This window comes from Phaethon aethereus (assembly GCF_964289735.1).
Source record: "Phaethon aethereus genome assembly, chromosome: Z".
In the NCBI taxonomy this organism is placed as follows: domain Eukaryota; kingdom Metazoa; phylum Chordata; class Aves; order Phaethontiformes; family Phaethontidae; genus Phaethon; species Phaethon aethereus.
Genome location: NC_138577.1, coordinates 12,441,750 through 12,467,601, shown reverse-complemented (window position 1 = coordinate 12,467,601; position 25,852 = coordinate 12,441,750). Strand labels below are relative to the sequence as shown.

Below are 25,852 nucleotides of genomic sequence, written 5' to 3'. Positions count from 1 at the left end.
TCATACCTAGGGACAACAGCAGCCTCAAGCTTTTCCATATCAAAAGAGCTTGCCCTAAGGAGCTGAAGAGAAAAAAACAACCAAAACCCCTTTTGAGACTATCCAGGGAAGAACCTTTTCCCCGTCTGATTTTCTGGGGTAAAAATAACTTCTCTAAAGCCATTTCTGTGCCAATTGAACTTCCTTGTTTTCTGTTTTCCACGAGTTTCTTCTCCCTCCCCCTTTCTCCCAAGACACATCCAGATTGCTCTCTCTACTTTCATGTCTCTTGGAGAAGAAACGTGACGCGCAGAACATGCACGGGACGCTGCACGAGAACAGAGAAGGCAGAGAGGCTCCCGAGCACCAGCACACCAACCTGGAGTAGAAAGGGAGCTAGAGTTTGATTTTCCAGTGTGTAGGTAAAAAGAAAATAGATATATGCATTTTCTTCCCTTGTAATAGAGGCTACAGCCCTACCAGCATACTGACTGTCCATCAGAGCTACAGAACAATGCAAAATAAAACCACACTACATACTACTAATTGAAGCGTGCTCTCCAGGCAGGGGCAGGACAGGCCACATCATTACTTTTAGCAGAACAAATGGAAGGCATCAGCTCCTACCTTGCCAGATACAAACTCCCCAGATGGTGGGCTCAGCTCGCTGCAGCTGGGTGCCGGGTGCAGCAGCAGCAGCATGAGAACGGCAGCAAGACGACAGCACACAGAGCCAGTGATAATCCGAAGCAAACCCAGCTCGTCCCTGTGCCAGCTGAGGGATCAGCGAGCCGTGCTGCGGGGAGTCTCCGCAGGCAGCTCCCTCGTTGCGGCAGGATGGCGGGCGAGAGGCAGCATGACGAGGCACTTCTTCCAGACGGGAGCGGGCTCGGGGATTCCTCCCGCGGCCAGTCGCCTGCCCCTGCTCGGGCGCAGCGCTGCCGGGGCGCCGGTCTGGCTCACAGGGCACGTGGGCAGGAGAGAAAAGCGAGGCCCGGGGCTGCGGGCTGCCGGTGGCGCATGGGCCGGATTGCTAATGAAAGTCCCAGTGTAAATACAGATGCACTCTGGAGAGGGCTATGGCAGAAACGCAGCTCGTGTTACAGAGAGACGTTTACAGCAAGCTCAGAAAGCAGCGAGTGTGGTGGGGCTGCGCGGGCCGACCCCACCGCCCGCTTGGGCAGGGGGGCAGGAGGGTAGCTGCCTGCGAGGGCAAGCCCTGGGGTGGAGGGACCGCCATCAGTGGGAGACCCCCCGACTCCATGATCTCCAGCAGCTCCTACGACTCCACACATAGCACCTGCTAGCAGTAATGCAGACCTAGGCAATTTTCCATCCTACACCCCGCTTGGGACAGCCCCAGCCCCAGGCTTCCCAGGTGCACAGCTACTAGCCCATCACGCCTGGCAGAAGGGCCGATCAGAGCATTTCTCCATCCTTGTGTGTGACCAGCTCATGGTGCAGGAGCCCATTCCCATTGTCCAGGCCCTCTCCCCATGCTCAGGGGCTCCACATCTTTCGGACTTACCCTCTCTCCAGTTCGTTGCCTTTGGCAACCTCCTGCTAGGATTTTTCTTTCCTCCCATTTCAGGATAATTTACAAGCTGTATTGCAGCTGGATTTACACCAAATAAGGAAGATGGGGGATAGGGACTAGCTCAGCAAAGCAGCAATGTGTCAAAGGGTTTGGGGGCTTTGCTCCGCCGTGCCCACAGGTGGAACCAGCACTAGTGACGTTTTGCAGGTTTCAGCCACTGCCCTTTAAACGAGCACTGAAAGACCTCAGCAAGAAGCTGCAAGGAGCTTGTTTCAGGATGCATACCACAGCGGGCACAGACTATTTTCAGTAAGCCCGGTGCTCACGCCAGTCACCTCTGGGTGCAACTGGTGACAAAGAGCAGGCAATTCGTGTAGTTCTGTAGCAACTGAGGTCTGTTATGTAGAGGCTGGAGGAGACCTCCTTTGAAAAAATAGTGCCTAGCCTAAAAAGACAAAGTTTGAAAACACTTGACTTAGGCCAATTGCATCAGTGAGTGCTGTTAAAAAGGTAGCTTCAAGGAGAGCACAGGGACCAAAAGTAACAGGTGTATGTCCTGGTGATATCTGCAAGAGGGGGAAGCCAGCCAGGCATTAAGCCAGCCTGAAATGCTCCCTGTTAATGACAGCAGCGAAGTTCTAGTACCTGTTGTCTCCTCTCTCCAGCAAACTGCTGGTACAGCCACTAGCCCTCCACCAAACTGGGAGAGTAAGGTTATCAGAGCAAAAACCCCTGTTCTGGCACATGCTGATATCCTCTCCCTGGGCTGATGGTGCCTGGCAATGAGGAAGGGGCATTATGCTCTCCCCCTCCATGGTGCAGAGATTCTCCACCACAGCCCAGCCCGGCTGACCTTGGGATGAGGTAACTCTCTTGGCATTGAGCTACCTGTGCACAATAAAAAAGGGAAAACTTCCCAGCCTAACAGCAATGAATCTGTTGCCAGGTGCAGCTCCCCAGGTCTGTCCCAGAAGAAATAAGGCTACGACTTCATCACCAAGTATTCATCAACATGAGCAAGAGGGCTCCAGACAGGGGGCTGCTTCTCCAGACATGATGAGCCTCATGACTTAATACCTGCACAGTAACAAACTGGGAACAGGTCTCTCCTGGGGTGAAGCGACTACACTGACAGGCTGGTTCACTGCTAAGCAAGACAACACTGAAGCCACATCTTCAACCAAGCTGCTTCTGCAGTCTAGCTGGTCTCAGCCAGGGAACAGCCAACCACCAGATCATCCCAAAGGTTTTAAAAACCATTCACAAAAACCCAGGCTCAAACGAGGCAGCTGGGAGTGTTTAGATCAAGGCTGAAATCAGGCTCACCTCATCTGCAGCAACAGCAATCCTGCCAAGGCACAAGTGACAGCCCCGCAGCATCCGCAGCCTGCCAGAAGCATGAGCATGGACCTTGGCTGGGGAACCCTGTCTGTAAGTGCTCACGTGTGTTTTCTTGCACGCTTGGAAAGACGGAGGAAAGTGATACCCAGAAAAAATGGGGTTTAGCAATCTGTACAGCCTGACCCCATCTCACTTTGGGAGCTGCTGTTCCCTACAAGCACTGCTCCACCTCAGTCTGACCCACTGCCCATGTTCATCGTTTGCTGGAGGAATCCAGCTGTGACAGGAGAGGATGGGCACAGTCAGCACCGCTTCACAAGAGTTTACTTTTCCAGCTCAGCTGCATAAAACCTCAAGCAGACCACCTCCCTGATCTGCGCCTCAATTTCCCCCCCGTGTGAAATATGGATCGTAACACTTACCAGGTTGCTGTAGGTGGTGTAAAGTTGACTTCATTATGGGATGCTGGCAGTCTGTAAACAGTAACGAGCATTCTGCGGCACTCTTTTTCCGCCCATAAAGCAGAGACTTCTTTTGGCTTTCCCAGGCATACAAGCTACTGCACGCAGCTTTCTTCACCCTCACCATGGCAGGTACGCTGCAAAGACAGGGATCCCCATTACCCCCAAAAGCAGGAGCTTTGCCCCCTCTACCAGCTGCACCCAGGCCATCTGCCAGGAGGAATGCGATGCACCAGCCCAGCCTCAGCTGAGCTGTCAAGGCAGCGGAAGGGCTGGGGCTGCACTGCTCTGGAATTCCAGCAACGCACAAACAGCCCGTCAGCCTGCATCAGGAATGACTCCTCCCTGCCCCGGACCAGGCTGAATCACTGGAAATACCAAAACAACGATGAGGTCACGTTCCCAGAGCAAGGAACTGGAGCCAGATATAGCTGCGTGGAGAAGCGTGCTAAAAGGGGACTCAGTGTACAGGCTGGAGGCTCTGGCAGACAGGCACCCTGGGCATTTGTCTCATTTCAAAACAGCTTGAGGCTGCCAGGAGACTCTTTTTTTCAATGCAGGGAGCAGGGAACTGGGCAGAACTGTTGTGCTGGGGCTTTAAACAGGGGCTTTAGACTCTTTATCCATCCCATTGAAAGAGACACAAACGTTAGAGCTCCTGAGTGTATAGATTGGGGTTCAAGCAACAAGGCAGGGGTAAAATTATGACTGGATTCTGAGTCCAGTGTTCCCAAAATCTCACTTGCTCAGGCTTAAGCAGTTAAGAATCCCCCTGCAGCAAGCTGAACGGCAGGCAGAAATCATATGCCCATTACTGCCTGGTTGCTTTTTCTACAGCCTCAGCCAGCTTCCACAAAAAAACCCCCACATTGGTTTGGTAAGTTTTCAATGGGGCAAGTGACAAATAACAGTGGCTCTGCTGTTGCTCCTAAAATGAGCATCTAAAGGCACTCCAGCATCAGCAAATAGACTTCTCAAGGCAGTGCAGTTCCAGCCTTTCCAGTTTTCAGTGGAGGGAGACTGGAGACATTTTGCTACTTAAACTGTGAAGGAAATTGCAACACAGTGCTTGGAAAGGATAGAGGAATTCACAACAGAATTTGCAACAGCCTGCTTTTTCCCCTCGCTGTAGGACGAGACATTTGGATGGATAACAAGAACACCCACAGTTATATGAAGAAGAGGTTCTACGAATCCAGATTTTGTTCCTCCAGGGCATAAACCAGATCCTAATCAGAAGCCAAGGGGAAGCAAAGACAGGACTAGACAGCTAATGCCAGGCATCTCCCCTGATAGGCTGGGCCGGAGTTACTGGGCTGGTGTAGCCTCTGCAACAGCGCACTGAGTGTCTGGCGCACTGAGCTGGTGGGCTATGCCTGCACCAGTCCCTTTCTCCTGCAAGTGCTTTCAGATTTGCTAATAAAAGATAGAAGAAAATCTGTGCTGACCTGTGCCTGACTCCCACAGGATAGCCCTTACACCAGAAGTGCTCAAAACCAAATCAATTCATTTTCACTCCACTGTTTCAGAGCGTTCCGGTAACAAGAACCACCCTACTGAGGCACACCAACAGCTCTTCAGGTCTAGTGCCCTATCCCTGACATTTTGGCACTGGCATATACATATCACAGAGTACGGAGCGGTCTCTCCTAAGGCCATACTCTTCCAGCCTGCAACAATCAGCAGTCAAGGAACTTCTCAAGCTGGAGGCTGCACACTGACAAGCGTGTTTAACAACCACTGAAACACATCTCTGTCATTGAGGTGTCTGGTTCATTTTGGAATCTGTGTATGTTTTCAGCCTTCATGCCATCTCGTAGCAACATGTTCTGCAAATCAACTGTGTTGAAAAAGGACTTCCTTAACCTCCTACCTAATAAATAATTTTGCTGGATGTTCTTCTTCTGTGCTGTGAGAAATAGCAAAGTTGAGTAAGGGAATTCCTTACTCAGCTTCTCCCCACACTATTTTATAGTCAATTACTCTTTCCTGCTATAATCTATTTTTCCTTGTTTAATCTTTCTTCCTGCAGAAGCTATTACAGTCCCGAGATCATCCTTATTTCCCTTTTCTGTATCATGTCTAGGTCTATGCTGCTCTTTTTGAGAGACAGTGACCAGACTGTATATGGTACTCAAGATGCAGGCACAATATGACTGTGTGCCTAAGTGTACAGGGATATATACCAGCATTTTTTAATTTATTCTTTATTTCCAGTATGAAGTCTGCCTTTTTGGCTACAACTGAATATTGAGCTGATGTGCTCAGATAACAATCCACAGTAGCTCCAAAGGGCTTCTTGTGGCCAGTGAGAAACTGTTCACAAATCACCATTACATGCATAAAGTTGTGGCATTTTTCAGCATGGAATCCCATTTGCTGTTTTATCATGCTAATAGTTTTGCAAGATACTTCTGTAATTCTCCAAAAAGTTTTCAAACCAACTACCCTGACTAACTTAGAAACATCAGAAAATTGTAGTCTTCACTCCATCTTCCACATCATAGCTAGATGTGTTGCACAGCAGGTGTTCCACAGGGATCCCCATCGGACCCAGGTGCTGCAGGTACCAGAGCTGTGCTGCATTGCAAAACCTGGCATTTGACAAGGAGTGCTCTAAGCACAGTGACCAGGGATGCTCGGCCTCAGTGGGATATCCCACTGTGGCCTGATGCAAGGAGCTGTGGAGCTCTAATAATCATGGTCTGCACCTGAACTCATGCAGGCACAGGGCCATGCACAAGTAGACACTTGTACCAGGAGACCAGACTGTCGTCAAAACTTTTAATACAGCTGGGATTATTCTCTTGACAATGGATTATGGTGCACAGGCACTTCCCCTACTTCCTGCTTTCCCTTCAATAGCCCCATTACAGTCCCAAAAGAAACCTCTCAACCCCTCACCCCATCACAGACACCTGCCAGATAACACCAAAGGCTTTGCCAGGCACAGTCTCAATGGTAGCACAACCATTACAGCAATAGGATGGCCATGCTCCACATCCCAGCGCTGGGATGAGAACAGTAGCACATTAAATTTGTGCTCACACACTGCCATCTGAATAGTGTCTTGTCCTGGCATTTGTGGAGGATCCTGGTGCAGTTTGAACCAGCCATTGTAAAACCAGACAACAAGTTCTTCTTATGAAGGACATGAATGAGTTGCCCAAGAGACTCCAGCACCGTAGTGCATACTTTTCTGCAAAGCAACTGAACCAGCAGAGGGGTTGAAAGCATCATAAGGCAGTGTCCTCCAACAGCAGCCTTTACAGGTTGTGCCGCGCAGATACTGGTGTCAGTAGAACAGTTTTAACAGCAGCCCAAGAGCTGGCCATGGGGAGACTGTTCAGACAGGAGCAGTCTTGAGAAGGGCACTGTGGTCTATACCCTGTTCCCAACCCCTGGCAATGTGGTTAGCACAACTGATACCACATTATGAGGCGAGCAGCCATTCTCTGTGACCAAGTGGGTCACATATTCATTCCCTTCAATTCTGGTCAAACATTGGAACTGGCTGCCCAGGGAAGTGGTGGAGTCACCATCACTGGAAGTGTTCAAAAAATGTGTAGACATGGCACTTCAGGACATGGTTTAGTGGGTATGGTGGTGTCGGGTTAACGGTTGGACTTGATCCTAAAGGTCTTTTCCAACCTTAATGATTCTATGATTCTATGATCATCAGGCCCTGCAGGTCCTGTGCAAGAAGTAGACAAACCAAACATATTTCTTCTTCTCTTCTCTACTGGCCTCAAGGTTCCTGGGTGCCAGGAACCTGTTAAGAAAAAAAAGCTTTAATTGTAAATAAAATTTAGTTCTGTCATTCTGCCAAGGATCCATAAAAAAGCCTGTCTGTCCCCTCAGTGTTGGGTGACAGACATACACTCCCATCCACAGCTCCACTGAGGAATCTAGTCAGAAGCACAGTCTAGGGCAAAGCTTAAGGGCTATGGAGATGCTCAACAAATACCCACCCCAGGCACAACAGATGTGAATTGTGGAAAACAATGTTCTCAGTCCAGGCAAGCACACACAAGAATGGGAAGAGGAGGACGAGAAACTGTGGGCTTCAGACGAGCAGCAGGTATCACAAGCAAAACCCCAACCAGGCTTCCTGTTGCAGCATTAGAGGAACAAAGACCTACAACCAACAAAGCTCAGAAAACACCCTGCTGTGTGTCCAGAGCTTTGGTGAAGAACTGGGAATTAAGTGTTCAGCAGAAGGCAGGTTGCATAAGGCCAACCAGATTTGGGGTAACTAGCCTCCCTGAACATTGGGGAGACATACGGCAAGCAGAAAAACTCCTCCCAGCCAAGTTTACCCTGGAGCACTCCAAGAAGAGCTGGCAAACCAGAAGAATCTGATGCCTGGCCCAGCTTCAGCAGAGCTTAGCACAGGAAAGAACATCAGGCAGCTACAACTACAGACAATATTTTAGTTTAGTTTATCCTTGGACCTCAACGGTACCCTTGCCACATAGCAGCTTGATGGTGTGGAGAAGGGTGTGAAGGAGACACTTCATCTATCCTTCATCCGTTTCATGCTAAATATTGCCTGCAATTGCAGCAGAAAGATAGAAAGGAGGTTTCAGTGAACCATAACCCCTGTACAATATCCTGGTCTGGGATATTACATTCTCCCGCTCACATAAAAAGAGAACAGATGTGTTCTTGCACATTGCCCATTGCACACTGCCTGGTCAAAAGCTCCACCAGCCCATCCAATAGTCAATACAACCAAGCCACTGAATAGAGAAAAATCGACGTAACAGGCATCCTGCACAGGAAAAAGTGTCAGACAGCATCTGCTGCCACAGCAAAAATGGAGCCAGAAGCAGAACTGCAGGCAGAATATCAGGGCAACCATAGACCTTGCTTGCACCTTGTGAATATTATATGTTTCCTTATCCACGACCTGAAGGTTTTCGAGGGGTGATTTCCAGGATGTAAGGAAGCCTCTGAAGCAGCTGCTCTAGGTGTTGCTAACTAAGCCCAAAGGATGCAAACCCACCACTGCCAGCAAGGTCACCAGGCTGGGACCTGGCCCAGCAGCTTCTAAGAAACGCATGAACTAGGAGACTTTCAGACTACAATTTTTAAACATGAGAGTACAAATTAGTTTTCTAAATAACAGAGCTGTACTCTACATGGAATGAGTGGCCTGGATGCCTGCAGGGTTGATGGAGGGTAGCACTCTACTCCAGATGACATGAAAGACTTCAGTTTAGAATTCAGGGCAGCTACCGACTCCCTGAGTCACCTTGGGCTGCATACGTCAGGCCCCATCTCCCGGCTGAAGTGGAAGATACTGATCCTCCCTGCCTGCCAGGGGAGGGGAATGCAATAAAGCTTGAAAGATCCCAGAATCTCTGCCATAAATCCCGAAGTTAAGGGAGGTAAACGGCGTTGCTCATTATGTACAAAAGCCAGGCTTCTTTTATTAAGTGCCTAATACGGATGTGGAAGCAGGATGCAGTCAGTAACAAAAACATCGTCCTTCCCGTGAGACGCAACGCTCAGATCAGACAGCGCTTTGTTTGTAGGGTGATGCATAGGGCTGGAGGTAGCACCTATAGGTCTGCCCCAGCTTTGCATTCAGGTCTGGGAGTAGCTGCTCCCGCAGCACAAACAAGCAATTCAGCAGCACAGCCCTCACCGGGGCGCAGGCAGCCCCCCCTCAACGCCCAGCGTGACGCTTCCAGAGAACCTGCGAAAAGCCGGTGGTTGGGATCATATGTTTTCCTAATTCAGAAGCCTGGCCCAGCTCCGGTTTCCCGCAACATCTCTTGTTGTCGGGAGAGGGGGCTGGAAAAGGCCAGATCCATTTATAGCTGAAGAGTCTGGCAGAAGGCTCCGCGCCGTGCGGGAAAGCGGGGAGCCGGCAGCCGGAGGGGCAGGCGGGGGAAAGAGACGGGAGTACAAAAACCGCTTCCCTTTGAACTGGGAGCAACGGGAGAGACGTTGCTCCTCCATCGTGCCTCACAGAGAAAACCACTCTCTGCTTCTGAGTGAATTATAAAAAGTAGGGCAGCAGAAGACGAGCTTTGGAAAAACTGAAGTGCAGATGAACTGCAGCTGTGGCCAGAAGCACTCGCAGGTCAAGTCCAGGCTGCAGGGCTCTGAGCCCTTCTCCTGAGCCCTGCATCACGTCCCCCCTGCGGCAGCCCGCTCCCCGTCACTGGAACAGGGCTAGAGGTGGCTCCTGGGCAGGGAGCCGGGGCTGGGAACCTGCCTTTGCTGAGAGGAATAACTGCTCCCTCACTCCAGCGTATTTACATTGACCAACACGTAAGCAGACGTCGTAAAAAGCCCTTCCCAGCTCTCATGGAAAAAGCTTGCCTCTGAGGACAAGGCTTCATTTTAAAGCATCAGCATGCACAGACTTATGCCATGATGCTTTCATTGCTCCCCACATTATTAGGCGTGAGTGAGAGTTGAGAGGTGTTTATTTAGCTAACACAATTTAGATAACAATTGTGCGTATTCACAGTAAAGTTAGGAAAAATAACCACTAAAGCTGTGTTAGGGATCACAGAGATGACGAGGCTGTAAGAAAAGCAAATGCAGTCTAGACAAGGCAGTGAAATACCAGTGCTATTGTACAAGCACTGATGACAAGAGCATCCTATAAAAAAAATTCTCATCACCCGCATTTAAAAATGATAAACTCAAATTAACAGGTGCAGAAAGGGCCTGGGGGAAACAGAAAACCTATCAAACAAGAAGAAACTTAAGAGCCTGGCTTGTTTAGCCTAGCCAAATGTAGGCAGAGAGCGGATAGGATTGCTCTCTAAATATATCACAGGAGACAAACAAAACTGCTGAAGCAAAAGAATAATACTGGCACAACAAGAAGAGACTAAATCCACTGTGAACACATTTAGGTTGAAAATTAGAGGGGGAGAAAAAAACCCAGCCATCAGAACAGGAAGCTTTCCAGCTGGAACAGCTGGTTTTAGGATGAAGTTTTATCAGTGGTCTTGATGTCGGGAAAGAGAGAGTTAAAAAAACAAAAAAACCTTACAGGTAAAAACTTGCAGGCCAAATAAGCATATAATGAACTGGTCTGAAACCAGGATAACAAGAATGGAAGGCCCCTAAGATTAAAGGACAGAATGACCTCAGAGGTTACAATAACCAGAAACAAGGCACAGTAATTAAGAGCAGTATCTAAAGACAGTAAAATTCTGTCAACCCTTCTAGATAGTACCTTGTTATAGCTTCTTTACATAAACCAGAGTCAGGTCTTGGCAAAGATCAAAAATAGGGGCTATCCGCTACATAACCTATGGTGATTTTAATACTAAAAATCACACCTCTAGGAGGAGTTTTTATATGTAAATGTAGGACCACCTTAGTATAATTAATTAGGTAATTGTATAATGAAATAGGTAATTGATGAGCATGCATACAAAGATTTCTGTGATGTAAAATCATGTAACCAACCACATATAATTTCTTTGTTATTTGTACTGTATATAAACTGTTGCTGTTTGAGCTAATTTTGGGGTTTATTGCCTAGCATCCATTTCTCAGAATTGAACTAAAGATAGTATCTTGATTCTGTGTGTCAACTGTCTTTGCACACCAGGTGAAGAGCCCCATTTTAGGCACAACAGTCTTATGGGGTTATAGGACAGCACCTCTGCCCATAGGTATCCAAGAGTTCCCTTATGTTCCACTTTTTCTTCCCAGCTGGCAATTAGCACAGGTCATTCAGATGGCTCCGTTCTTACAACAGACCTTGTTGGAGGATCACTCCAGTTGGAGAACCTAGGGCAAGCATGTGGCGATGCTTTGCCCTCTCAGTCCATAAGAGCTGCTCATGAGTAGCAAATTCCAGGCTACAAGTCAGCAGAGGAGAGTTGTATGGATGCACAACGATAAAGTGGGAGCCACCAGGCAGCCTAGCAGGAGTGTAGGTGTTGCAGTTAGCCATGTAAAATACCCTCGAGGTGCCTCTGCCCAAAAGCACCTCAAGATGCCTTTGCCCAAACGCACTTGATGCCCCACATTATTAGTGACAGAGGTTGCTCCATGTTGCCCTGTTAGATTCAGGGGAGAGAGAAGATGCTCTAAGCATCTTCTTAGACCATCTTCATCAAAATGCTCTAAGCTGTCCTCTGCCACAGTGTAAGGAAAGTAACCATGTCACCACTGGTTATCATCAAAGCATTATTGTTATTGATCCTGAAACTGCTGCCCGGTGGGCTGGTGAGTATTTAAGTGATACAGCAGCACGCGGTGTTCAAACCATGAACCTCTATGTTATGGAGTGAGAAAAAGGGAGGAAAAAACCCCACACCAAAAACACATTACAGGGATTAATTTTTGATATAGCCATCAAATACAAGAGCTTCATAAAAGACTAAATTATCATCTTCAGACATTGCACTACTGATGACTTGAGGTCTGACAGCCCCCCGCTCCGTGGGACTGGGCAGAGCACAGTGCACATGAGAGTTACTGACACCCCCAGGCAGCTGCCCCCATCCCCATCCCCAGGGCTGCCTGCACTGGCCACAGACAAGCCTCCGCCAGGCAGCGGGGTGGGATCTTGGCACTGCCAGCACCGCCCCCCCCTGCCCCGAGTCCCCCTGGGAGTCAGCATCCTCCATCTAAGGATGTCTGATGTTTCCTCTGTTTCCTCTTAAAACATCCCTGATAGGATCCAAAGTTCAGGAATTTTATCGTTTCCCAAATCAGCATGAAAAACACTGTCAGCTCAGATCCACCCTCCCACAGACTATCCTCCCGCTTTAGAAGGTCGAGGACCACATATACATCTGGTTATAAACTCCTTTAATCAATTAATAGACTGGCAAGGAATCAGTCATCCCAATATTTTTATTTTAAAAAAATTATTTTACAAAATCAGGAGTGATGTAGGACAGACATCACTGCCAGCTGATATGTTTCAGACACTGATCTTGTCCAACTACGGAAACATTTGTATCTAGCACATGTTCACCAATGGCTCTATTATCCCCTGGGTGTCCTGTGCAGCATTTGCAAGTTCCCTTCAGCCAGAAGGTGAGTGCCTTGAACGTAAACCATATGAGAAGAGTGACACAGTCTCAGAGTTGCCTTGCTCTGTCAGTAAAAGGTCTGCCTCTGTTGCTCAGCGTTATATTCTGCTGCGTTACATGCTAGGAACAGCTTTGATAGGACTCTGGGTCCACAGACCAGTCTGGGTATCGTGGGGATGTCTGCTTAAATTCTTCTTTTCCCTCTAGCCCCAGGGAGGCTGACTGTGAAAGACATAATTCTCATCAGAAAGCCATGATTGTCCCTGCAAAGTGAATGGTAAATCAGAGGGCAGTGACAAGCACTATGGCAGTGGGGGTGCAGGCTCTCACTTAGGTATCTCCTTGCAGGGACATCACCGGATTAGAATTTGCTCCTTCCCTAGCAAGCAGCTCCTGGCTGCTGAAGTCTGGACTTAGTCCCAGCTCTAGTTTTGCACTGGCTCTTCTGAAATTTAATACCTCAGTTTGCAACAAGCCTCCCAAAGCAGCAGGTGCAACAGACAGGGTTTGTTTTTTTTTTTTTTCTGTGCTAAGTTAAACCCAGGGAGATGAAACCTTCTATTAGAGCTTAAACAATCTCACACAGTAACCGCTGAAACTGAGACCACAGGCAGAAAGTGTTACGTGCAGACCAGATGAAAGGGGGACATGGCTGGCCTGTTGCCATCATATGTTGCCTCCACCAATAGCTCAGAGACTCAAGGCAGAGAGCTCCCAATAAATACCAGATGGTTACTGTGCAAAGAAAAATCCAATTCAAAATAAGGAAGGAGTCTAATTTTTTATAAAGGAGCTGAAAAAAATAAAAGAGCCAACGCCGCTTAGTCCTCTGCACAAAAAAACCTCCATTTAGACAGCGCAGCAGAGCTGGCAACACAGACTCTCACACTGCCACACTGTCCTTCCACCCAGTAACCGTGCTGATTATGGAGCTGGTGTAACAAACAGTGAGCAAATCCCAGTCCCTGAGGATCACCATGTCTTTGGCTGTCTCTGTGTGTCTTAGGTCCCTCTGCTGGCTGTCAGGCTAATATGATTTTCAGCTCTCTGCAACTCATGATTGACAGATGAACTGTTCCCAAACAAAATATTAGCAAGCATAGAGAAAGTCTGCAGAGGGTCCTGAGCCCTCACTAGGTGAAGGCTGAAACTTGACCACACAGCTCATCAGGGAGCGTGAGGGAGGCACCAGGTCACGCTTCATCCCTTACGCTGAGCAACACCACGGGTGGAGTAAAGGGCAGGACACCCCGCGCTAGCCGTGGAATGGCATCGCTGCCTCTGATACTGCTTGTGTGATATCCATCAGGTCAGGCTTGCGTGTGTCTCAGTCTGTTATGGTGGGAAAGACCCCCGGTGCTAGCAGCTCACATGAGCCCTAACCCTTACAGGGGCTTCTCAGGGCCAGATTTTATGTTTTGATCCATATGGGAGCCTAAGCTTCTTTTGCCCTTTTAAGTCTAAAGGAAATGGCTGGTGCCCAGCTACAAAACCTGAGTGGGCTCTGAGGACAGTGATCTTTTACAAGAGCAGATTTGCAATGCAGATAAAACAGGGCAGGCTGATGAATGTCAAATCCTTGTCCCTTGACCAACTAAGGGTTTCTCTGAGCTTGCAGCACTTCCTGACTGCAGATGCAGGAAGAGGGTGGTGTTAGGGCACTGGCCGTCTCTTGAGAAACTGAATTAACCATTAGTTTGGAAGGACGTTATTTCCAACTCATGCCTTCCAAAGTGCCTGTGTACAGTCAAAAGGCTATAAAATTACACATATTACAAAGATTGGGGATTTGGGGGTTGTGTGGCTGGACCTAAGGCACACCTGGGGTCAATATTGTCACCCCAGTAATATGGCCCAGAGTGGATTCATTACAGAAACAAAGGCACATGAATGAGAAAGACATCACCAATTCAGCCTTTTCCTCAGCTTGGACTTCTCTTTGCTCTGAGGTATATAGTTAAAGGGAGAAAAAAAAAAAAAGCATTATGAACAATGTCAGGGAGCAGAGATGCCTCCCGCAGCATGTTCTCTCTTGTTCCAGGGGGGCCCTCTGGGATACTATACAACAGCTCTAATTCACCCTGCCTGCCTTCCCCGGCATGAGCACATGTCTTTGGAAGAGAAGCTGAAATCAGAGGGTGCACATGGGTGAAAGGAAAGGCCCAAGTCCTTGATTTGGTAGCCCAGAGGGCAGAGCTCTAGGTGGGCACTGGCTCGGTGCTTTGCAGGGAGCACAGCCTCCTCTCCTGACAGCCCTTTACTTTGGTTTGCCTTTTTTTTTTCCTTTTTTTATCTTTTTTTTTTTTTTACAGTCCTTTGTGTTTATGTTTGTCACTATTTGGTGAAAATGTTCCTGTTGTGGCGAAAGGTGATTTTGGCCGCATGTTTCTCCCAGACATAATGAGTGCTCCAAAGCCGTGCTGATGAGAGAAGGCATAGCCAGAGCGGCGAGTGCTGGTCCGACGCAGGCGTCTCTTGGGTGAGGGTGGAGGTGGCCTCTTTTTGGCTTCCTTGATCTTGAGCAGGACCTGAAAACAGAAAATAAGGTGGAAAAAGTGGGAAGTGCATCATTATTCACAAGTACAGTAAAAGACGAGCAAAGAAAGAGAAAGAGAAGCAGGAGTCCAAAGCCAAAAATGATTGACAAAACAGGAGGGCAGGAGGGGTTGCAGAGCAAAAACTGAACTGGCAGCACAAGGTGGCAGCCTGGTAAACGGAAAAGCAAATCTTACTCTAAAAGGCATTAATGGGAGTGTCATCTGTAAGACATGGGAGGGAATGATTGCAGTGCATTTTTCCTCACAGCTCTGTGATGTCACGGTTGGGGTATTACTGCAGCTCTTTTAGGCACTTCAGTCAAATAACCCAAAATGTCAAAGTTGTCTCAACAATAGTCAAAAGTTCAGAAAACAAATAAGAAAGCATTTAAAAATTGGCTTACTTCATCTAGAAAACAGGCTACCAAAAGGGATCTCTGATAAAAGCTTTTTATGATGACAATGGTGATCAATAGATCCTCATATTCTTGGCAGAAGGGAAAGAAATAATGCACTTTGTTTGCAGGTAGTGGGCTCTCTGCTCCCATGTGGCCACTGAGATCATTTGCAGGCAAGCATCTTTTCAGAAAGGGGCTGTCAAAGACAGGAGGCAAATACTGAGTGCCTGCGACTCAGCACAACCCCAGTCACCAGACCCCTGTCCTTCCTGCTTGGAACAGTGGCAGCTGTAGGTACTTGGCCTCTCTAAGCATCAGGCTTGTATTTAAGTTCCTTTTATACTTCCAGCTGGGGATCTCAGTACAGCAGGAAACCCAAACGCTCCTCTCATGAGAATTCACTTAGAGAAGGAGGTAGAAAAGTAAAGTAATTTTGCATGAGAGAGCGACACTCAACCCAAGGACTGAGGCTGAGATGATTTTGGGCCACAGCTTCCACTCAACTGAAATGTAAACTCAGCCCATTTTTACATATCTGAGCTGCCTCTGTGCCTGACGATCTCCCTACCTAGCAGTACCTTCCCTAACACCCACCTATTGCCTCTGCAAGGGCTGAGAATTCCCCTTTGCTCATTCTCTAACAGTCCTGAAGCACCTGGGGAGCTTCACAGGCATCCCAAGGATGCTCACTGCCGGGCACTGAGGAGCAGGCCCTTGGGTCTGTCCTCAGAAGACACTCGTGTGTCTTGCAGCTCAGTGCAGGAAGAGGAAGGAAGCACCAGGTGGCAGCAGCATTTAGCAGATCCTCTTGTTTAAAAGCCAGCCCGGGGAGCTGTGTTTATGCTGGTCTTCTGGAGGGATCATAGAATAATAGAACAGTTTGCGTTGGAAGGGACCTTTAAAGGTCATCTAGTCCAATCCCCCTGCAATGAGCAGGGACAGCTTCAACTAGATCGGATGCTCAGAGCCCCGTCTAACCTGACTTAGAATGTTTCCAGGGATGGGGCATCTACCACCTCCCTGGGTGACGTGGGCCAAGGTTTCACCACCATGACTGTCAAAAATTTCTTGTTTCTATCCACTCTAAATCTGCCCTCTTTTAGTTTAAAACCATTTCCCCTTGTCTTGTTGCATCAGGCCCTGCTAAAGAGTCTGTCCCCATCTTTCTTATAGGCTCCTTTAAGACCTGGCAGGCTGTAATAAGGTCTCGCTGGAGCCTTCTCTTCTCCAGACTCAACAACCCCAACTCTCTCAGCCTGTCCTCACAGCAGAGCTGTTCCATCCCTCTGACCATTATTGTGGCCTCCTCTGGACCCACTCCAACAGGCCCATGTCTTTGCTGTGCTGAGGGCTCCAAAGCTGGATGCAGGACTCCAGCTGGGGTCTCAGCAGAGCAGAGCAGAGGGGCAGGATCCCCTCCCTCAACCTGCTGGCCACGCTGCTTTGGATGCAGCCCAGGACACACTTGGCCTTTTGGGCTGCGAGCACCCATCGCCGGCTCATGTCCAGCTTTTCATCCCCCAGTACCCCAATTCCTTCTGGGCAGGGCTGCTCTCAATCCCTTCATCCCCCAGCCTGGACTGATACTGGGGGTTGCCCCAACCCAGGTGCAGGACCCTGCACTTGGCCTTGTTGAACCTCATGATGTTCACACAGGCCCATTCCTCGAGCTTGTCCAGGTCCCTCTGGATGGCATCCCATCCCTCAGGTGTGTCAACTGCACACTCAGCTTAGTGTCATCTGCAGACTTGCTGAGGGTGCACTCGATCCCACTATGTCATTGATGAAGATATTAAAGAGTACTGGTCCCCATACGGACCCCCGAGGGACACCGCTCATCACTGATCTCCATCTGGACATTGAGCCATCAACCACTACCCTCTGGATGTGACCGTCCAACCAATTCCTCATCTACCCAACGGTCCCCCCATCAAATCCATATCTCTTTAATTTCGAGAGAAGGATGTTGTTGGGGACCGTGTCAAAGGCCTTGCAGAAGTCCAGATAGATGACATCAGTAGCTCTTCCCTCGTCCACTGATGTGGTCACTCCATCCTAGAAGGCCACTAGGTTGGTCAGGCAGGACTTGCCCTTGGTGAAGCCATGCTGGCTGTCTCGAATCACCTCCCTGTCCTCCATGTGCCTTAGCATAGCTTCTAGGAGGATCTGTTCCATGGTCTTCCCAGGCACAGGGTGAGGCTGATGTGTCAGTAGTTCCCAAGGTCCTCTTGCTACCCTTTTTAAAAATGGGTGCAGTATTTCCCCTTTTCCACTCACGAGGGACTTCACCTGACTGCCAGGACTTTTAAAATATCATGGGTCCATTGGCTGCAATGAGCTGTGTGCTCTCTGCCTACTCTCTCTCTCCCAGGCTCTCCTTGCCCTAGTGGCCTCATCTTTATATTCCTGGGGATGAGAGCGCAGCTGGTTTCAGAGGGGATGTATAACCATTGGCTACAAATGATGTAAATCCAGAAGTAAAAAGAAAAACCAGCAAACATATATGCCTGGGTGGAGGGTGAAGGCTTGCGGTCTGCCAGGCTAAAAACTGTACGGCAGCAGGGTGGGCGGACTGAAACTCACCACTCCTTTGCCACTAAGCCACAGCACTTAAACCCTGCACCTAAAAATAGCGTGGCTTCCTCGCTCCAATGCTATCTAATCCACATTTAAATAATCTTAGCCTTGGTCCCAGCTGCAGATGGTTTGAACTGTGCCAAAACCCAAATTCAATCCTCCTTCTCAAGGGACTAGGGGACAGATGGATGGCAGCACTTGCACCTACAGGGACATACACTCTGAGCAATGCCAGGCACCTGCAATATGGCTCCATGGTAAGCTTAGGTGGTAGTCAGCAGGATTTATGGTTTAATAAGGTATCTCCTTACTTTATCACTGGGAGTTGGCTTTAACTGAGCCTTCAGGAATCGAAAGCCAACTACAGGCAGCACACAGAGGGTGATGCTGAGGAAGATTGCTAGCCACACATTTGGTTGGCTGAGGGTGTTTCGAGCCGTACCTGAAAAACAAAAGCATGATTAAAACTGTAGCAGCAGCACTCTCACCATCATGCACTTGAACTTTTCACCCTCTGTGATTCCAAGGCACGTGGCAAACAGACCAAAATTTTAAGTAGACACCATCTCCAACAGTGAAATCAAATTGCTGTGGGGAAGACAGCGATATGAATATCACTGAGATGAGCAAAGAAAAATGTCCAGGCTCAGCTGCAGCAGCAACTCAGGGAGACAAGGATGCCAGAGTGAATGACATCTCTTTACAAAGCCAAATTGTAAAGGATTGATATAAATGCTCAAGACCTTCTTCAGCAGCAGTCCAGCTCTCTCACCTTTTGCCTGGACTCTAGTCCAAAAGGAGGAACACTATTTCCTTACTTTCCAGCACCATTTCCTGAAGCATATGGAGTACTGACTCTGACTGCCCAGTAGACAATAGGATCACAGTCCTTTATGACAGGAGCATGCATTGCTCTGGATGTCTGCATGGACAGCATGGCCTAATGGGTGTATTGGCAGAGCAACTGCCATGTGCTGGGGTGACACTGCCACCTTCTTTGAAACCAAAGTAGTCACTTCTGGATCCTCCAAAACTGGAAGAATGTAAGACAGAACAAACAGCCTGCAAAACCCTCATTACAGAGCTTAATGATACTGTTGTTGGCAGTAAAGTTGCTGAATGTTTTCTTTTCAGTTGACCAGATTCTGCTGTAATACAACTCCACTGAAACTAAAGTAAACAAGCTGTCTGAGTCCAGACTAGAAACACTCTCCTTAAAAATCATTTCAGATTGAGACCTTATTAAGCGGCGCTCAGCACTATGGCTAATTTGACCTAGGTAGTATCAACAGACCGGCAGAGAGAGATATCCCTGGCAAGTGATTTACCACCTGTCTTTGGAAACTGAACTGTCTTCTTGGAAACTGAACTGTCTTCTCTCATTCAGCACTTTCGATACTAAAAGCGATTTTACAGTGGATGTGACCATCTGCTCCGAAATACATTGCAACAACTCACCTGCATCTCAGATATTTCTAAAATGGCCAAGCACCTTGATATTGCAGTGAAGATGGGCAGAACAAGCCTTGGCTTAACAATTAACCCAGAAATAAAGGCATTGATTAATACACCAACCTGACATTTGAAACAAAAGCACTGGGATTTCAAAAGTAGAGTCTCATAACAATGCTGCATCAATATTGGCTATGGATGCACAGAGCTATTAAAAACATCTGAATTACTTTGCTAAGATTTCATCTCCTCCTGGTCAAAGTCTCAAAAGACAAGCTCATTTTTATGTTTTCCTTCATCTTTTGCATGCGTTCAGAAATCTGTTATCATAGAATCATAGAATCTTTGGGTTGGAAGGGACCTTTAAAGGTCATCTAGTCCAATCCCCCTGCAATGAGCAGGGACAGCTTCAACTAGATCAGGTTGCTCAGAGCCCCGTCCACCCTGACCTGGAACGTTTCCAGGGATGGGGCATCTACCACCTCCCTGGGCAACCTGAGCCAGGGTTCTTACCATCATCACTGTCAAAAATTTCTTCTTTAGATCTGGTCTAAATCTGCCCTCTTTTAGTTTAAAACCATTACTCCTTGTGCTATTGCATCAGGCCCTGCTAAAAGGTCTGTCCCCGTCTTTCTTATACGTCCCCTTTAAGTACTGGAAGGCTGCAATAAGGCCTCCCTGGAGCCTTCTCTTCTCCAGGCTGAACAACCCCAACTCTCTCAGCCTTTCTTCAGAGGAGAGGTGTTCCAACCCTCTGATCATTTCTGTGGCCCTCCTCTGGACCCACTCCAACAGGTCCATGTCCTTCCTGTGCTGAGGGCTCCAGAGCTTGATGCAGGACTCCAGGTGGGGTCTCAGCAGAGTGGAGCACAGGGGCAGGATCCCCTCCCTCAACCTGCTGGCCATGCTGCTTTGGATGCAGCCCAGAACACACTTGGCCTTCTGGGCTGTGAGTGCATTATTGTCGGCTCATGTCCAGCTTTTCATCCCCCAGTACCCCAAGTCCTTCTCGGCAGGGCTGCTCTCAATCCCTTCATCCCCCAGCCTGGACTGATACTATACCCGGGTGCAGGACCCTGCACTTGGCCTTGTTGAACCTCATGAGGTTCACACAGGCCCATTCCTCGAGCTTGTCCAGGTCCCTCTGGATGGCATCCCATCCCTCAGGTGTGTCAACTGCACACTCAGCTTAGTGTCATCTGCAGACTTGCTGAGGGTGCACTCAATCCCACTATGTCATTGATGAAGATATTAAAGAGTACTGGTCCCCATATGGACCCCTGAGGGACACCGCTCATCACTGATCTCCATCTGGACATTGAGCCATCAACCACTAGCCTCTGGATGCAGCCGTCTAACCAATTCCTCATCTACCCAACGGTCCCCCCATCAAATCCATATCTCTTTAATTTCGAGAGAAGGATGTTGTTGGGGACCGTGTCAAAGGCCTTGCAGAAGTCCAGATAGATGACATCAGTAGCTCTTCCCTCGTCCACTGATGTGGTCACTCCATCCTGGAAGGCCACTAGGTTGGTCAGGCAGGACTTGCCCTTGGTGAAGCCATGCTGGCTGTCTCGAATCACCTCCCTGTCCTCCATGTGCCTTAGCATAGCTTCTAGGAGGATCTGTTCCATGATCTTCCCAGGCACAGAGGTGAAGCTGACGTTTCGGTAGTTCCCAAGGTCTTCTTGCTACTCTTTTTAAAGATGGGTGCAGTTTTCCCGTTTTTCTAGTCTCCAGGGTCTTCTGACTGCCAGGACTTTTCAACTATCATAGAGAGTGGCTTGGCAACTACATCAACCAATTCCCTCAGGGCTCTAGGATGCATCTCATCCGGTAATGTGTATGTTCAGGTTTCTCAGGTGGTCACGAACCTGATCTTTTCTTACAGTGAGAGGGACTTTGTTCCTCCAGTCCCCATTCTGTAGGCCTCAAGAGGTGTGGGAAGAGAGACTGCCAGTGAAGACTGAAGCAAAGATGTCAGTCAGTACCTCAGTCTTCTCCTCATCTGTTGTTGCTAGTTTGCCAGTCTTGCTTTCTTTGACCTTTGTTTTCTGGCTGACATACCTGTAGATGTCCTTCTTATTATTCTTTGCACCCCTTGCCAAGTTCAGCTCCAACAGGTCCAGTATGGTATCCCCTATGGTAGGACTGTCTATTACCTGGCACAGGAAGTTACCCTCCATGTACTCCAGGAGTCTCCTGGACTGCCTACCGCTCGCCGTGCTACTTTTCCAGCAGATAACATTATGTAGAGTAACTCCAAAGACCTGGTCATCACTGGAAATTTTTTTTTGTTGGGAATTTGCCATTTAACCTGGCTGAAGGGTCATCATAATCACATTGCTTTTTTCTCATGTCTAACTGGATGTTGTACTTTTATGCTTTCCTATACCAACATGTTAACTTATTTACGAAAGAACATGCATCCTTCTGCAAACAAAATGCTCCTTAGATATCTGTAAGAACTGGACACCTGTAAACAGAATATAAAAGAGCAGCAGAAAGCATTCCAGTCAGCTTAGTAGGTTTATTTAAAGGATCATTCCTGTGGCTGCATATGAATGTGCCTTCTTATGCAAGGAAGTGAATTTGGCACATGTTCACCTAGATGGATGGGATTCAAAATAAGCATTCCCAGCAGCCCTTAGAAATACCCTGGCATGTTTTGTAGAAAAGAAAATCAATATATTCTTCTATTGCCTCTAGAGAGGCAATAACATGTACTAGAAATACATCACAGATTTAAACCCTGCTGTATGCCCATTTTGAGTGCAATCCAGATTTGTCTGAAGGCTTACCAACAAATGGAAAGGAGGCTGTGAAGATCAGGTACATGCCATCACTATACATGGTGAAGGTGATAGCAAAGTAAACAGAAAGGCTGCCCCAGATGAAGAACTGGTTCACAACTGTCCAGTAAGAGGTGTCCAAACCAATCTGAAAGAATGGAGCAATACAGCCAGTGTCAGTGCCTGAATTATTTAGCAAATCTGTGCTGAACACAGCTAGAGAACTTCTCCTTTTCTTTGTACCCCTGCTCCCAAGGCTGTTATTCATTCAAGTCTCAAGAAATACCAAGCCACAGATCATAGGATGCTAGGACACCATTTAAGGCAAGCATTACTATGTTTGCCCTGTTGCGGTCTTCTCAAGCATTCACCAGTGGCCAGTACTGGACACAGGATACTAAGTTCAAATGAGCCATGTTTATGTCCTCACCCTCAAGCTCTGATCTCACATGGAAATTTAGAAGGACCCCACAAGACCTCACACAGCAGAAACCATTATCTAAGGAGGTATGGTTGATTGGCTTTTCTTTTAAGAAATTTCTTTCATCCTGCTAGTACCATCTCAATTTTGCACCACCCAAGTCTTAACTATTTCTTCCAGCAAGTGCAGTTCTACTATCTGCATCATGCATGGGGCCAGGCTACAGAGACAGCCTCATGATGGAGACCCTATAAATAACTGCCTGATAGCAGACAGACAGTCCCATGCTTCAAACTCATCCCATAAAACTGAAATTAGTCCTTCTCTACTCCCAGCCTTAACTGTTTTATCTGCTATGACTTTAAACTTAAATGCTTTCCTGTCATCCCGATCTTCCATAACATACAAATCTGTTGTTCTGTTGAACTGAGGAGAGTCACCTGATGTCAAGAGACTTTTTTTTTTTGCAATAATGCAAGATGCAGCAGCAAATACAATGCTATCAAGATCCTGAGTGGCCCTCCAGATGCTGCCTTCATAAAGCAACAACTAATTCCTAAAAAATGTTACCTGGTATGGCTTACCTGTACGGACACCACAATCAATAAACAGGTCTGGGCCATCAGTGCAAAAGACTGGTAGTCAGCAATGGCCTTCCCATCACTTCTCACTGTATTGTACATTGCGCCGTAGGGTATGAAGAATAGAATGAGGGAACTGTAGATCCCTTGCAACATGCATTTGATAAACACCATTTTGTTAAAATAGAGGTTTTGCTGGCCAGGCACATATAGCTGAGGAAACAGCATACTCCAACGATCATCCACATCCTGAAAGTACACAGGAGATGGTCAGATTTGCTGACACCACCCAACCAACCAGACAAGACCACTTAGGTTTGCCATGTCCCCGTGACATGCATTTCCATCAGAAAAGTCTTAGCACACAATCCACTCAGTTGTGCTGACAAGCGTGACACATCCCAAGATCACCTAGACACATTTTTGGTGTTGAATTTCACCTTTCTTGTGCTGAGAAAGCTGGCAAGTGCTGCAAAGAAAAGAAAGAAGGTACACTTCATCTTAAGCAGGCTGCATGGTCTCCTCTCCTGGGAGTTGTCTGGAAGCTAAGGAATAGAAAGTACATCCACTGGGTCCACACACAGGCAAGGCTGTCTGACTTTGATCCCTTAAGAGTCTAGAGCTGAACACTGTGAACCATTGCAGAGTAGCCAGTTCCTACATATTTAACTGCAAAAGGCATATAGGAGCAGCTGTATTGCTCCTATGTCTTGCTGAACAGTAATAGCATGTAAGGTAAAAATATGTATGTGAAATTACTGCAGAAAGACTCCCACTAGAAAGGCTGAACCTGGAAAACCTGGCTTCAGATTTCTAGTTCATTTATTGTTCTGTTTGGTCTTTAAAAAATAATTTGTCAGGCTTCAGGAACACAGCTAGTAAGATGTGACTACTTCAGGGGAATGTTGCAGTGGCAGCAGCCTAACCCAAAAGTCTCATCATGCACTGAAACCCACAGGCCAAATCAAGCTAATACACCGTCTCCTCCCTGGTGCATCCTTTTTTTCTGTTCTCAGGTCTCATTCGCAGGAAACTATTTTAGGAGCTACCACAATAACTAGCCAAAAAGTCAGCTGCTTTTTCTTCATGGAACCAGCTCAAAGCACCTGGAGATAAAACCCCTATAAAAATCCAAGTGGTGACAGAAAGAGTACCTGATCGAAGAGGCTCATTCCTAGCACTGGGAGAGAGGTATACACCAAATTGTAAAGCGTAATGAACCACTCATCATAGACAGTCTAAAAAAAAAAAAAGTCAGAGCATGAAATTAACAAAAGGCTGCCTTTTCCTTCTCTTCAAAAGTATACACAATCAAATACTGCAATATCTTGGTTTGAGATGCTACTGAGGCCAAAAGTATAAGGTCACTCGAGCTCAGCAGCCCTAAACAGATTATTACCATAAGCTTTGGGAATAAACAGGGGAGGGATCATGTTATGCTAGCCCTGTTTGCTCAGCACCCACCGCCGGCCACAGCCAGAGATGGATCTGACCCCTGGCACCACGGAGTGGTGCCCCGCAGCGGGCAGCCAGTGGGCAGGGGCAGATGGCAACTGCCCTGCCTGCACCCTTGCACCCTCAGCCCCTGGGCTAACACTTGCATGCTCCCTGTGCTTCCCAGGGCCTGGGTTGGGGATTGGTTTGTCTTCAGGTAACACCAGATTTTTCACTGCAGGAGATTTGCTCCTCTTGCAGGCTGCTGAACCACACCTGGGGTTAGACTGATTGCTTCAGATGTGCTAATAGGGCAAGCGTAGGTCTTACACAGATCTGTGACAGACTGGTCAGACGTGTGTAATCTGTATCTTTATTTCATGGCTGTAGTCAGTTTGAAAACTATTGAAAATCACGTTAGGTACCGATGTACTTCACAGTGCACCTAAATGTCTTCAGGCATCTGTCCTCTATCAGCAGCACAACGAATGGAACAGTATCTGCTTTTTACTCAGACAGCTGAAGAAGACAGACATGTGTGCTGTTCAGTAAATGGGCGGGAAGGAATGGCTTAGTTTATTTCCTTTTAAAACTTTTCCAGATACTTTACTTGAAAATGCTAGACATGACCATGAGAAAACAGAAGCTGGACCTACCTGGGCTGAGAAGCCAGAGAAGAAGCCATACCAGAAGTGCACTAATGTGAAGGCAAAATTCTTATAGAAGAAGTATTTGAGGAACTTGCACATGCGGATGTAGGACCACCGGCCATGGACTAAGAGCAGGCGCTGCAGGTAACGGAACTGTGCAAAGGAAAAGTCACTGGACAAGACCGCCTGCATCCCCTCCTGGCCACTGATACCAACCCCAATGTGGGCAGCTGCAACAAGAAGGTTATTGATCATGTCATTACAGTGAGCGTTTTGATTACCCCATTTTTAAAATGAGTTCCCTGCACTGAAACACTGTATTAATTCCCTCTCATCCTTCATAAAAAGTCATATGTGAAGTTATTTTTAAAAAAAATAAAAAGATGTTGGGGCACTAATTCTTTCAGTGGCATTATGATTTTGGCTGTGGTGCTACATTTCCAGTAACTGGGCTTTTATTATTTGAATGAAATTACACCCTGAGTGACAATTCATGTTTTCTTTCTCAATGTTTTCAACAGCATAAATGCTGTTGTTCGTAACAGCTGCTGTTATGAAAAAATGCGGTTGTTCATAACAGCTGCTGTTATGAAAAAATAACTTTAATTTATATTGCCATGTGACTTATATTTACATGCATGCATGTCCTTCCAGCAGCCTTAAAAC

General features: G+C 47.5%; 1 protein-coding gene across 1 annotated transcript in view; it reads right to left on the bottom strand.

Annotated features, from left to right (window-relative positions):
* Positions 1-14,650: 14,650 nt before the first annotated feature.
* The window catches only part of LOC309415999 (phospholipid-transporting ATPase FetA-like), a gene marked incomplete at both ends in the record, with an annotated part of 28,584 nt that continues 17,382 nt past the window's right edge, over positions 14,651-25,852 (bottom strand). The window contains 6 exons of the mRNA XM_082013737.1: positions 14,651-14,872; positions 18,168-18,298; positions 22,110-22,248; positions 23,106-23,351; positions 24,257-24,340; positions 25,193-25,416. Coding sequence (XP_081869863.1) covers positions 14,651-14,872; positions 18,168-18,298; positions 22,110-22,248; positions 23,106-23,351; positions 24,257-24,340; positions 25,193-25,416 — 1,046 coding nt within the window. The remainder of the gene's footprint in view (positions 14,873-18,167; positions 18,299-22,109; positions 22,249-23,105; positions 23,352-24,256; positions 24,341-25,192; positions 25,417-25,852) is intronic.